The sequence below is a fragment of the Phyllopteryx taeniolatus genome, chromosome 2 (assembly GCF_024500385.1).
Source record: "Phyllopteryx taeniolatus isolate TA_2022b chromosome 2, UOR_Ptae_1.2, whole genome shotgun sequence".
Classification (NCBI taxonomy): Eukaryota; Metazoa; Chordata; class Actinopteri; order Syngnathiformes; family Syngnathidae; genus Phyllopteryx; species Phyllopteryx taeniolatus.
This window is the reverse complement of record NC_084503.1, coordinates 16,340,627-16,355,629: the sequence shown is the minus strand read 5'-3', so window position 1 is coordinate 16,355,629 and position 15,003 is coordinate 16,340,627. Positions and strand designations below refer to the sequence as shown.

The following is a 15,003-nucleotide window of genomic DNA, read 5'->3' as shown; positions in this document are numbered from 1 at the left end:
TTGCAATACGATGGCCGAATAATTGTGGTCGAAGTAAAGTGGTTTACCTCCAATTGTGATCATCTGTCGCCATGCCTTTTGAATAATCATCTCCTTGGTGCTGTATTGTTGAAAGTTAACCACAATAGACCTCAGGGGCATATTTGGATATGGTTTCTGTCTCAAGGCTCTGTATACACATTGAACCTGGAAGTCAATGTCCTCAGGAAGTTTCAGTTCAGTACAGAGCAGTTTCTCCACATACTGTACGCTGCCACTGAACCGCCCTCCGGTACTCCGTGTATGAGCAGATTATTACGCCTGGCTCTTGGCTTCCAAGTCATTTAACTTTTCTTCAAAACCTTTGCAGTTTGATTAATGGCAATATCCGCCTCTGCACTCCATGTTTCTGTGTCGACGATTCTCGTTTGGATCTCTTCTATTTTCAAGTTTTGTCCATGTATGACAAGCATGGTAAACTGAAAGGCAGTTTGATTAATGGCAATATCCGCCTCTGCACTCCATGTTTCTGTGTCGACGATTCTCGTTTGGATCTCTTCTATTTTCAAGTTTTGTCCATGTATGACAAGCATGGTAAACTGAAAGTTGTTCGTTGACGTCTTGTTTAAACTCAAGAAACTCCCGTCTCACATCTTGTTTGAGTTCCTTTTTGAGTGTTTTGAAGTCGTCTTTCAGCTCCACTTTAAGTTCACTTATTTGTTTTCCTATAGCTTTGAGTCCAGTACGAAACATCATTGTTGCTTCCTCGCCGTGCTGGGCTTCACCTCCCAGCATTTCCTCGAGTTAAGCGGTTTGGTTTGGGTCTTCATCTGCTTTCTCCTGTGTCCCTTTGCTTTTGGCTTTGTTCCCCCGGGTCATAGTCGCCATATTCTCTCATGTGATATCTCTAAATTAAGTTCACGAAGGTTGAATATGCACTGACTCGCTGGAGCCAAGAGCTCAACCTGTCATCTCACACTACCTAATATACTCTTATGATGCATTTGCATCACTGTGCGCAATCTAGGAATTTTCTTTTATCGGGATATGACATGTACAACCAATAAGTACAACCAGTAACCTATTGACAGTTTCCAAACATTCATCAATTTATTTTCAAGCTTTACTTCAGCTGCTTGTGGAATTAATTTATTAAGCTAGGGTGTGGTGACACAGTGGACGACTGGTTAGCACATCTGCCTCACAGTTCTGAGTTCTGGGTGGGTTCAAATCCCACCACGCCTGTGTGGAGTTTGCGTGTTCTCCCCGTACCTGAATGGGTTTTCTCTGGGTACTCTGGTTTCCTCACACATTCCAAAAACTGCATGGTAGGTTAATTGAAAACTCTAAATTGCCCGTAGGTATGAATGTGAGTGAGAATGGTTATTTGCTTATATGTGCCTCGTAACTGGCTGGTGACCAATTCAGCGTGTACCCCGCCTCTCGCCCAGAGTCAGCTGAGATAGCCTCCAGCACCCCCACGACACTAGTGAGAATAAATGGAATGGAAAATGGATATATGTATGGGTAGGGTTTTGTTGTTCTGTGAATGATGAACATTCTGTGAAAGTGCACAATAATGCAATACAGTGTGCTCACTGTGAACATGGTACGGAAGTTGCTGAGATCAGTGAAGAGCTCCTCTACTGATGTTTTCTTTGGATCAACAGCAAAATACTCCAAAAGATTCAGGTAAAGTGTCTCCATGTTGCTCTGCATTGTGACCAGCTTGCCATACTGCTCACGTGCCACCTTGCTGAAGCTGTGAGGGTGTTGGTCAAGGTCCAACACAAATTCATCACACATTCAGCATATTATAAGTTCATGTGCATTAATTCACTTAAAACACTTAAATACAAGGGTCAGGATTTAACCTTTTTAATTTATAATACAGTTACCCAGGGGTGGCACCAACGGTGGGGGCTCTAGGGCATCGGGGACGTCCAGTAATATATTTAAAATGTGAATATAGAATATTAAATTTGTCGTGAGTAGAAACTAAAGTCCACCTTTTATTCTAGATACATTAAATTTGGCCACAGCTAAATCTGGCTGGGGATGAGACTGTTGACACACATCGACAAAAATGTTTGTACCCTTTCATTACAGAAGGAAAACCCCATAAAAAAATATCCAAGATTGGATGAGGACAAAACATTGGACAAGTGCGCTTATCTATTAAATCCCATTGAACATCAGACGAAGGAGCTGAACTATCCAGTCTGGAGTCTGTGGGAAGGCACCCTTCAAACCTGAGGCAGCTGGAGCAGTTTGCTCACAAGGAGTGTGCCAAAACACCAATCAACAGGTCTCATTGAGAGCTACAGAAAATAGTCTCTCGCCTCAATAGGTCTTGCAACGAAATATTAAGTTAAAGGATCGAGAGACAATTAATTTGCCCAAGAGGCCATGTGAGAAACTGGAATGGTTGTCTTGGGCCACACCAATATGATACCCTGTCTTTTTTTTTTTTTTTTTTTTTTTTTTCTCAAAGCAGTGAATTGTATTGTTTTGATAAGCTGTTACTTGTGCAGATATGATATATGCTGTTACAATTAGGAAATAAAAATGTTCGCAAGCATTTATATTAATGTATAAAAACATCCCCACACTGTAGGCTCCAGACATTTTAAGCATCTATTGCAAACTCATTTTAGCCATTCCTAGTTGAAATGCCTTAATTATTATCAGGGAAAGTCACACTCACAGCCGAATGATGACAAATGTTGACAGTTCTGCTCTAATCTCCATTACACTGAAAATGCTAAAGGAATTTAGAAATCTGTTGATTTGGCATTTGCAAGACCGTTGAAAGGCTGATATAATATAGGAATAAGCTAATTGAGGCCTTTAATTTTGAAAACACTCGAGATCTATTTTAAGACTGTGTGGACTGTTAATATAGTCCAGGTATATCCACAACTGCAAGGTGGTAGTTTTGTTTGATAGACTACAACCTAAATTGGTTAGAATTTGCACTGAACGTATGTAAGTAAGGGCAAAACGGCATAGCAGATAGCTGCATAAGTTCTGGAAACAGTCTGACATCAAAGCCCCAAGACACTCACCAGTGAATAATAAAAATGTATAGAAATTACTAATGAAGAAACACAAACGTTCATTTTTTTTAACAGCTATTTGGTTTTGCACGTATTTTAGCAGTAAACCCCAAGCCTCCCACAAGTTGGTTTGTGGGGCTTTATTCTTTCAACACATTTTAGAAACTAATAGCCTCATTAATTTAAATTTTTTTAAAAATCCAGTAAACAAAATACAGACGCTGGTGGGTGTGAATTAGTTCCACCTGCAACTGTGTCATACTGATATGAACTAATAATATGTGAGGCCGTATATCGCCACACACACCAGCAGTTGTATCTACTGTAGAAATGTCTTGGTCACAAAGATGCCTTCCTACATACACACTAAGAAATTCAGTAAAGAAATGCACAGATCACTCTGAGGAAATAAGGTAATACAGTTTTAGATAGATATTTGTTTCTATAGCTAAACGCATTCTACGGAGAATGCAATTTACGGCTACATGTTTAAAGGATATAGCCATTTTATTGACGAACATGTCACTGGGGTCATCAGGGGACGAGAAAGTCTTGAGGTCTCTTTCCAGCTGCAACAGCTGCCTCTCCATCTGCCTGAGGCTCTTTTCCAAATTCTCTGCAGACACTAACACACAAACACGCAGTCAGGCGCAAGCAGATTCATAAAAGCACGAAGAGGCACATCACTGTGTCAAGAAAACAGGACGAAAAAGAATGAGAAAGAGGACAACTCAATTGCATTAATATTTTGAAGGTCTAAAAGGATCAGAGTAGCAAAAATACATATTGTACATAGAAACTAGTGATGCACCAAAATGAAAATTATTGGCTGAAACTGAAAACCGAAAATTATGAAACCAAGCTCAAAAACTGAAAACCGAAAGGTTTGGTTTTCGGGCAACAGTGAAATGGCAGTCCCTTTGTGGGTGGAGGGGGCTGGACTCGCCCTTCCTTGATGTGCCGGCACAGCAACTGCGTACACAAGTTGACCAACATGCATGTGATGTGGTGCTCATTCACTCATAAGCTCCATAGACACACGATCGGCTTTAATTGCTAGCGCTGGGACCACAAACAATAACACTGTATTAGGATATCGACTCACAGGTTCTTACAGGTGTTTAGAGAATATAAATGCATTCCACCATGCCACTCATCAGTAGCACTGCCTTGCTCATTTCCCACCTCCTGTCCTATCCTGCCCCGTTTCTGTCCTCTCTCATCTTGTCCTATTGGTTAGTTTCTGCATGTCCTCACCGGGTGTCCCCCTGTACACAAATAAAAACGCGATTTGACTTTGTAACGTTACCTGTAGTCAGACTTTCAAACTATTGTTCTGCTGTGGTTCGCAGCCCTATTACCCTTGTCTATTCTGTCCCTCTTTTCTGTTCGGCTGCACTTCCAATAAACATCAGAATATCCATCCATCCATCCATTCTCTACCGCTTATCCGGGTCGGGTCACGGGGGCAGTAGCTTCAGCAGGGAGTTCCCTCTCCCCAGCCACTTCATCCAGCTCTTCCGGGGGGATCCCGAGTCGTTCCCAGGCCAGCCGAAGGATGTAGTCTCTCCAGCGTGTCCTGGGTCGTCCCCGGGGTCTCCTCCCGGTGGGACATGCCCGGAACACCTCACCAGGGAGGCGTCTGGGAGGAATCCGATTCAGATGCCCCAGCCACCTCATCTGGCTCCTCTCAATGCGGAGGAGCAGCGGCTCTACTCTGAGATCCTCCCGGATGACCGAGCTTCTCACCCTCTCTAAGGGAGAGCCCGGACACCCTGCGGAGGAAACTCATTTCGGCCGCTTGTATCCGGGATCTTGTTCTTTCGGTCACGACCCACAGATCATGACCATAGGTGAGGGTAGGAACGAAGATCGACCGGTAAATTGAGAGCTTCGCCTTTCGGCTTAGCTCTTTCATTACCACAACGGACCGATATAAAGTCCGCATCACTGCAGACGCTGCACCGATCCGCCTGTCGATCTCCCGTTCCATTCTTCCCTCACTCGTGAACAAGACCCCAAGATACTTGAATTCCTCCACTTGGGGCAGGATCTCATCCCCGACCTGGAGAAGGCATGCCACCCTTTTCCGACTGAGGACCATGGTCTCAGATTTGGAGGTGCTGATTCTCATCCCAGCCGCTTCACACTCGGCTGCGAACTGCTCCAATGAGAGTTGGAGGTCATGGCTTGATGAAGCCAACAGAACCACATCATCTGAAAAAAGCAGAGATGCAATACTGAGGCCACCAAACCGGACCCCCTCTACGCCTCGGCTGCGCCTAGAAATTCTGTCCATAAAAGTTATGAACAGAATCAGCGACAAAGGGCAGCCTTGGGAGAGTCCAACCCTCACCGGGAACGAGTCCGACTTACTGCCAGATATGCGAACCAAACTCTGACTCCGGTCGTACAGGGACCGAACAGCCCGTATCAGGGGGTTCGGTACCCCATACTCCCGAAGCACTCTCCACAGGACTCCCCGAGGGACACGGTCAAACGCCTTCTCCAAGTCCACAAAACACATGTAGACTGGTTGGGCGAACTCCCATGCACCCTCGAGGACCCTGCTGAGGGTGTAGAGCTGGTCCACTGTTCCACGGCCAGGACGAAAACCACACTGCTCTTCCTGAATCTGAGATTCGACTTCCCGACGGACCCTCCTCTCCAGCACCCCTGAATAGACCTTACCAGGGAGGCTGAGCAGTGTGATCCCCCTGTAGTTGGATCACACCCTCCGGTCCCCCTTCTTAAAAAGGGGGACCACCACCCCAGTCTGCCAATCCAGAGGCACTGTCCCCGATGTCCATGCGATGTTGCAGAGGCGTGTCAACCAGGACAGCCCCACAACATCCAGAGCCTTTAGGAACTCCGGGCGAATCTCATCCACCCCCGGGGCCCTGCCACCGAGGAGCTTTTTAACTACCTCGGTGACCTCAAACCCAGAGATAGGAGAGCCCGCCTCAGAGAACCCACACTCTGCTTCCCCATGGGAAGGCGTGTCGGTGGAATTGAGGAGGTCTTCGAAGTATTCTCCCCACCGACTCACAACGTCCCGAGTCGAGGTCAGCAGCGCCCTATCCCCACTATACACAGTGTTGGTGGTGCACTGCTTTCCTCTCCTGAGACGTCGGATGGTGGACCAGAATTTCCTCGAAGCCGTCCGGAAGTCTTTCTCCATGGCCTCACCGAACTCCTCCCATTCCCGGGTATTTGCTTCAGCGACCACCAGAGCTGCATTCCGCTTGGCCAGCCGGTACCTATCAGCTGCCTCAGGAGTCCCACAGGCCAAAAAGGCCCGATAGGACTCCTTCTTCAGCTTGACGGCATCCCTCACCGTTAGTGTCCACCAACGGGTTCGGGGATTGCCGCCACGACAGGCACCGACCACCTTACGGCCACAGCTGCGGTCGGCCGCCTCAGCAATGGAGGCGCGGAACATGGTCCACTCGGACTCGATGTCCCCCGCCACCCCCGGAACATGAGCAAAATTCTGTCGGAGGTGGGAGTTGAAACTCCTTCTGACAGGGGATTCTGCCAGACGTTCCCAGTAGACCCTCACAATACGTTTGGGCCTGCCACGTCGGACCGGCATCTTCCCCCACCATCGGAGCCAACTCACCACCAGGTGGTGATCAGTTGACAGCTCCGCCCCTCTCTTCACCCGAGCGTCCAAGACATGCGGCCGCAATTCCGATGACACGACCACAAAGTCGATCATCGAACTGCGACCTAGGGTGTCCTGGTGCCAAGTGCACGTGTGGACACCGTTATGCTTGAACATGGTGTTCATTATGGACAATCCGTGACGAGCACAGAAGTCCAATAACAGAACACCGCTCGGGTTCTGATCGGGGGGGCCGTTCCTCCCAATCGCGCCCTTCCAGGTCTCACTGTCATTGCCCACGTGAGCATTGAAGTCCCCCAACAGAACAATGGAGTCCCCAGCGGGAGCGCTCTCCAGCACCCCCTCCAAGGACTCCAAAAAGGGTGAGTACTCTGAACTGCTGTTTGGTGCATAGGCACAAACAACAGTCAGGACCCGTCCCCCCACCCGAAGGCGGAGGGAGGCTACCCTCTCGTCCACCGGGGTGAACCCCAACGTACAGGCGCCGAGCCGGGGGGCAATAAGTATACCCACACCTGCTCGGCGCCTCTCAACATGGGCAACTCCAGAGTGGAAGAGAGTCCAACCCCTCTCGAGAGGACTGGTACCAGAGCCCAAGGTGTGTGTGGAGGCGAGTCCGACTATATCGAGTCGGAACTTCTCGACCTCGCACACCAGCTCGGGCTCCTTCCCTGCCAGAGAGGTGACATTCCACGTCCCTAGAGCCAGCTTCTGTAGCCGGGGATCGGATCGCCAAGGTCCCCGCCTTCGGCCACCGCCCAGCTCACACTGCACCCGACCCCTATGGCCCCTCCCACAGGTGGTGAGCCCATGGGAAGGGGGACCCACGTTACCCTTTCGGGCTGTGCCCGGCCGGGCCCCATGGGTGCAGGCCCGGCCACTAGGCGCTCAGAATAATTAAAAAATAAAAGATAAGCAGCGGGAGTATTTAAAACTCCCCTGTTGCACAACAAAACTGTTCCAGCACAAAAGGCATACAAATCCCCCATTCTGCATGGCCATGTAAGTGAACAGCACAGGTAAAACAAAAAACTACACAACAAAAAAAATTATGACAATTATTAGTACAATTGCATTTATGGCTATGATTGTGTCCTAACCTCACTAAAAGCAAGGCATTGCAATTGCATAAAATGATATTAATGCTTTAAAAATAAATCCATTACAAAATGACAAAATGTATTTAGCACTGAGATTCCAACAATGAACAAATAGGGCTGGGCGATATGGGGAAAAAATTGTATTGGAATTTCCCCCCCATATCAGTCGATATCATATATACCACTTTTGTTTTGTGTATGTATGTATATATATATATATATATATATATATATATATATATATATATATATATCACTTTTCCAGTCTTAAATCTTCCCTGTTAATATACTCTTAACTTTTTGATTTACATGTTTATTTTCTGTCAAAAGTGGAACAATGACATGGAACATAAAATAACTGTGCAAGACCAAAACATCAGAATCATCTTTATTTGCCAAGTATGTCAAAAACACACAAGGAGTTTGTCTTGATTACAACATCAGACAGTCAATTGACAGTGAATACTTTTGAGACATAAAAACAAGCAATAAAAGGTTACCAGTAATGTAATGCCGATACTTTTTTTTTTTTTGACAATTGTGCAAATGATGCAGAGTTCTCAAGCAATTTAGAGCAGTTTGAAATGACTTAATAGAACAATAATCTGGTGCAGTGACCATTGTGCAAATGGTGCAGATACTTCTCAGGCACGAGTGGCCAGTATTGGTCAACAACAGATATGCAAGTAATGCAGAGTGGCGAGACTACTACAGTGAGTGCAGGAACAATGCACAATTGGCTCAACAGAGATCCGATCACAATCTCAAAATAAAATAGGCAGCATGTTACAATGGAATTGTAAGTTAACTCTTTTAGAAGTTAGTAGCAAGAGGGAAGAAGCTGTTGGAATGTCTGCTAGTTCTAGTTTGCATTGTTAAATAAGGCCTACCTGAGGTAAGGAGCTGGAAGAGGTGGTGATGAGGATGTGGAGGGTCCAAGAGAATTTTGCATGGTCTTGTCTTAGTTCTGGCAGCATGCAAGTCCTCAAGCATATATAGGGGGATACCAACAATTTTTTCATCAGTTTTGAATGTCTGTTGCAGTCGTAGTTGGTCCTTTTTTGTGGCAGCACCAAATCAGACGGTGATGGATGAACACAGGACTAATTCGATAACTGCTGTGTAGAACTGCCTCAACAGCTCCGGTGGCAGGCCGTGCTTCCTCAGAAGCCGCAGCAAGTACATCCTCTGCTGGGCCTTTTTGAGGATAGAGTTGATGTTGCTCTCCCACTTCAGGTCCTGAGAGACTGTAATTCCCAGGAACTTGAAGGTCTCGACAGTTGACACAGGGCAGTTGGACAGCGTGAGGGGCAGCTGTGGTGAAGAATGCCTCATTAAGTCCATGATCATTTCTACAGTCTTGAGCGTGTTCACATTCAGGTTGTGTCGGCCGCACCACAGCTCCAGCCGTTCCGCTTCCTGTCGATATGCAGACACGTCACCATCCTTGATGAGGCCGATGACAGTGGTGTCATCTGCAAACTTCAGGAGTTTGACAGTCGGGTTCGCTGAGGTCCAGCAGGGGACCTTTGACGCTCTTGTAATGGTCCAGCACGAGGCGTTCAAAGGATTTCATGACTGCAGATGTCAGGGCGACAGGCCTGTAGTCATTCAGACCAAAGATTGCAGGTTTCTTGGGGATTGGGATGATGGTGGAGTGTTTGAAACAGGATGGTAATTCGCACAGTTCCAGAGATCTATTGAAGATCTGTGTGAAGAGGAGAGCGAGCTGGTCCACGCAGACTTTGAGGCAGGTTGGGGAAATAAGGTCTGGGCCTGCCGCTTTGTTGATCTTTAGTTGTTTGAAGATACATCTCACATCCTGTTCGTGGATGGTCAACGCAGGAGGGTGACTCAGAGGTGTGATGGTGGTCGGTGTTGCGGCTGGGTGGGTGTGGGGTGTGAAAGTGTCCTTTTCAAATATGCAGTAGAAGGTCTTCAAGTCGTAGGGTGGTCTTTTATTGTTCTCTGCTTGGGGGGGATGGTCACTTGTAATTGGTTAGCAATTGTAATCCACGCCAGACTGATTTAGAGTAGTTCGCGGTAAACTGTTTTTCTAGCCTTACTGCATAATTTAAGTTTAGCAGTGAACCATGGCTTGTTATTGAACGTGCGAAATGACTTGGTACACACCTCTTCAGAGACACTGATAAAGGATGTAACAGTTTCTGTATATTCATCCCTGCTGCCAGTTGAAGTTTCAAAGACGCTCCAGTCTGTGCAGTCTAAACAGCTTTGAAGTTTTGTCTTTGATTTATTGGTCCACTACTTCACTGTTTTCACCATAGGCTTCGCACATCTATGTTTTTGCTTGTATGTCGATAGTAAGTGAATTAAGCAGTGATCAGACAAGCCCAGAGCAGCACGGGAATAGCACGCTATGCATTATTTAACGTAGTATAGCAGTGGTCTAAAATGTTATTTTCCCTAGTAGGATAGTCAATATGCTGCTTGTATTTAGGGAGTTTGTGGTTGAGTTTAGCTTTGATGGGTGAATCTGGGTGCTTTTTTTGTATCCAATTTCGTTTACTTGTTCAGCGAGCGTTAGCAGTGCGGCATTCATGTTAGCTTGAGGAGCAATGTAAACCCACGAGTTTGAGAGATGCAAAGAGAGTAGAATGACTTACAGTTCAAAAACAGCGACTCCAAGTCCGGGCTGCAGTGTGTGCTGAGCTCCGTGACGTCAGTACACCATTTTCCATTGATATAGAAACCTATCCCGCCGCCTTTTATTTTCCACGATAATGGCGTGATGCGGTCTGCCTAATGTAGTTGGCGAAAGCATTGCAGCGACATCAGGGACGCGTTCACAAAGCCATCTCTCCGTAAAGCACAGGGCGGCGGAACTTCCGAAGTCTTCACTGGTCTTTGTGAGAAGATGAAGCTTGTCCATTTGTTCGGTAGGGACTGTAGATTTGCGAGGTGAATCGATGGGAGAGGCATTCGGAAACCTCTCTTACGGAGCTTGACCTGGATTCTGGCGCGTTTCTCCATACCCCGCCTTCGCATCCATGCTCCGTACACCGCGGCCCTCTCCGATAAGTAACTCGGAGAAATAACTGAGCAGATTTGTGAAAGTTGGTGAAAGAAAGTCCGGAGTAGACTCCCTAATGTTCAGCAAGTCTTCCCTTGTGTACCGTAATTTCTCGTGTACAATGCGCATTTCTTTTCCCCCAAGAAAATTGTCAAAAGTCAATCGTGTGTAGTGCTCATAAATTTACATACCCTGGCATAATTTGGGAAATATATATGTATATATTTATTTTTTTTTTTTAATGACTGATGACTGAACAACAACGATCATTAATTTCTTTATGGTTATGTTTTGTTTAATGATAATGCTTTTCTAAAATGCTTGACAGTTTAATTTGAATCCCATTAAAATAAATGTGATTCGCCTGGCCCTTCATGTTTTCTTTAAAGAATTGTACCCATCTTACAAATTCTGCCTGGCTAATCAAACATATGAGCACAACAGTGTGTTTTCAAATTTACTAAATAAAAGTTGGGCGGTGAATTTCAAAATAAGAGCAAGTAAATTAAAAAAAAAGGATTAAATGTTCAAACCAAGTGCTTAATTTCAGAATCTTCTTCTTTTCCTTTCAGCTTGTCCCGTTAGGGGTCGCCACAGTGCGTCATCCTTTTCCATGTAAGCCTATCTCCTGCATCCTCCTCTCGAACACCAACTGCCATAATGTCTTCCCTCACGACATGTCTTCCTCTAGCTCTCTTGCCTGGCAGCTCCATCCTCATAATCCTTCTACCAATATACTCACTATTTCTCCTCTGGACGTGTCCAAACCATTGAAGTCTGCTCTCTCTAACTTTGTCTCCAAAACATCGAACCTTGGCTGTCCCTCTGATGAGCTCATTTCTAATTTTATCCAACCTGGTCACTCCAAGAGCGAACCTCAACATCTTCATTTACGCCACCTCCAGCTCTGCTTCCTGTTGTCTCTTCAGTGCCACTGTCTCTAATCCGTACATCATGGCTGGCCTCACCACTGTTTTATAAACTTTGCCTTTCATTCTAAGCAGAGACTCTTCAGTCACATAACACACCCGACACCTTCCTCCACCCGTTCCAACCTGCTTGGACCCGTTTCTTCACTTCCTGACCACACTCACCACGGTCACGGTTGACCCCAAGTATTTGAAGTCCTCCACCCTTGCTATCTCTTCTCAATGTAGCCTCATTCTTTCCCCACCACCCCTCTCATTCATGCACATATATTCTGTTTTACTTCGGCTAATCTTCATTCCTCTTCTTTCCAGTGCATGCCTCCATCTTTCTAACTGTTTCTTCAGCTGCTCCCTGCTTTCACTGCACATCACAATGTCATCTGCAAACATCATGGTCCACGGGGATTCCAGTCTAACCTCATCTGTCAGCCTATCCATCACCACTGCAAAAAGGAAGTGGCTCAGGGCTGATCCATGATGCAGTCCCACGTCCACCTTAAATTCTTCTGTCACACCTACAGCACACCTCACCGCTGTTCTGCTGCCCTCGTACATGTCCTGTACTATTCTAACATACTTCTCTGCCACTCCAGACTTCCGCATCCAGTACCACAGTTCCTCTCTGGGACTATCCTTAATCACCCTAACCTGCTGCACATCCTTCCCATCTCTATCCCTCTGTCTGGCCACCCTGTATAGATCATTTTCTCCTTCTTTAGTGTCCAACCTGCCATACATGTCATCATATGCCTCTTGTTTTGCCTTTGCCACCTCTACCTTGGCCCTGTGTTGCATCTCAATGTATTCCTTTCGCCTCTCCTCGGTCCTCTCGGTGTCCCACTTCTTAGCTAACCTTTTTCCTTGTATGATTTCCTGTACTGTGAGGTTCCACCACCAAGTCTCCTTCTCTCATTTCCTGCCAGAAGATACACCAAGTACTCTCCTGCCTGCCTCTCTGACCACCTTGGCTGCAGTGGTCCAGTCTTCTGGAAGCTCCTCCCGTCCACCGAGAGCCTGTCTCACCTCTTCCCGAAAAGCTGCACAACACTCGTCCTGTCTCAGCTTCCACCACATGGTTCTCTTCTCTGCCTTTGTCTTCCTAATTTTCCTCCCCACCACCAGATTCATCTTACACACCACCATCCTATGCTGTCTAGCCACATTCTCCCCTACCACAACCTTACAGTTGGTAACCTCCTTCAGATTACATCGTCTGCACAAGATGTAATCCACCTGTGTGCTTCTACCTCCGCTCTTGTAGGTCACCCTATGTTCATGCCTCTTTTGGAAAAAAGTTTTCACTACAGCCATTTGCATCCTTGTTGCAAAGTCTACCACCATCTGTCCCTCCAAGTTCCTTTCCTGGATGCCGTACTTACCCATCAGTTCTTCATCACCCCTATTACCTTCACCAACATGTCCATTACAATCTGCACCAATTACGACTCTCTCTCTGTCTGGGATGCTCAGAACTACTTCATCTAGCTCCTTCCAGAATTTCTCTTTCACCTCTAGGTCACATCCTACCTGTGGGGGATAGCCACTAATCACATTACACATAAAACCCTAAATTTCAAATTTCAGCCTCATCACTCGATCTGATACTCTTTTCACCTCCAAGACATTCTTAGCCAACTTTTCTTTTAAAATAACCCCGACTCCATTTCTCTTCCCATCTACACCATGGTAAAATAATTTAAACCCTGCCCCTAAACTTCTAGCCTTACTGCCTTTCCACCTGGTCTCCTGGACACACAATATATCAACCTTTCTCCTAATCATCATGTCAACCAACTCCTGAGATTTTCCTGTCATAGTCCCAACATTCAAAGTCCCCACATTCAGTTCTAGGCTCTGTACCGATCCGGTATGGAATTCTTTGGATGAACGCTCATATTTGTTTGGCAAGGTTTTAAGCCGGATGCTTTTCCTGACGCAACCCTCTGCATTTATCCAGGCTTGGGACCGGCCTACAGTTTGCACTGACTTGTGCCCCCCATAGGGCTGCATTGCTTAACTTCAGAATACTTCTTTGAAAAAAACCTAACAAAACACAGATAATTCCTGTTTTGATCATATGGGTAGAAGCAAAAACATGCATTGTAAAAATGCATGATACATAGGTGGAAGGGTTTCCAGAATTTTTAGGTCAACTTTGGCGGTGCATATTATACATGGGTGTGCATTATACACGAGAAATTACAGTAAGTGATTCACGTAATGTCTCCAACGACGTGAAAACCACAAAAACAGACAATACTAGAGAGCACGTAACAGAGGTGACCACATGGTTAGGCGTCATCTTGGATTTACAGTATATATTCATAAACATGTATAATCTGACCATGAAAAATGGTGAAAAAAAAGAAAGAAAAAGAAGTTTTCCCCAAAAAAAGTTTTCCAATTCCAATTTAGGCCCAGGGAGTTGGTAACAAGGGTCCATTAATTTAAACATACACTTGAATGCCTTATTTTCAACCATACTTACTGGTAGCATGCTATTTGCAATATTGTTTTGTTGTGAGGTGCAGGTCACTGTTTCTTGTCAGACTTTACAAAACCAATACAAATCCATACTGCCAAACTTTTTAGCCCTTTCTTGTCAACGATGTCAACCGTTGAAATTTAGGATGGCTCCCATTGTTTCTTCTTATGGAAGACTTTTTTTCCCCATTCATAAACATGTATAAACTGACGATGAAAAATCTTGCAAGTTTTCCAATTCCAATTTAGGCCCAGGGAGTTAGTAACGAGGGTCTATTAATTTAATCATACAAGGTACTTTTATTGTCTGTTTACTTAGAAGGTATTTTTATTGTCTATTCTACAATATGTGTAGCAGATACAGAGGATTGAAATCATGGTACTTAAGGGCCCACGGTGCTACAAAAGACTATAAATAATAAACAGTATAAAGAAGTTAAATAAAACTATGGTATATACAGTACAAAAAGTATAAATTAAATGTGCAAATATGAAAGATTAGGAGACGTGCAACATAGTCAAAGTCGGAGTACCAAGGCACAGAGACATTTACAAATTAGAAGGCAGTGTGGAGAGGTGTGTGTGTGCATGTGTGTAGGGGTTCAGAGTTCAAGTGGGCAGAGGACAAGAGAGGTAGAGGGGGCAGAGTGGGCAGAGAGTTCAGCTTTCTGACAGCCTAATGAATAAAACTGTCTTTAAGTCGGCTAGTCCTGGCCCGCAGACTCCGCAGTCTCCTCCCTAATGGCAGATGACTGAAGAGGCTGTGAGATGGATGGGTGACATCCCCCGC

General features: G+C 45.6%; 1 protein-coding gene across 7 annotated transcripts in view; it reads right to left on the bottom strand.

Annotated features, from left to right (window-relative positions):
• LOC133472273 (protein diaphanous homolog 3-like) overlaps window positions 1–15,003 on the bottom strand; it is a 247,402-nt gene that overhangs the window by 111,081 nt on the left and 121,318 nt on the right. For all 7 annotated transcript variants that reach the window (XM_061762856.1, XM_061762881.1, XM_061762891.1 and 4 more), the window contains 2 exons: window positions 3,539–3,663; window positions 1,579–1,743 (listed from right to left, as the gene is read on the bottom strand). In XM_061762856.1, the coding sequence (XP_061618840.1) occupies window positions 1,579–1,743; window positions 3,539–3,663 (290 nt within the window). The remainder of the gene's footprint in view (window positions 1–1,578; window positions 1,744–3,538; window positions 3,664–15,003) is intronic.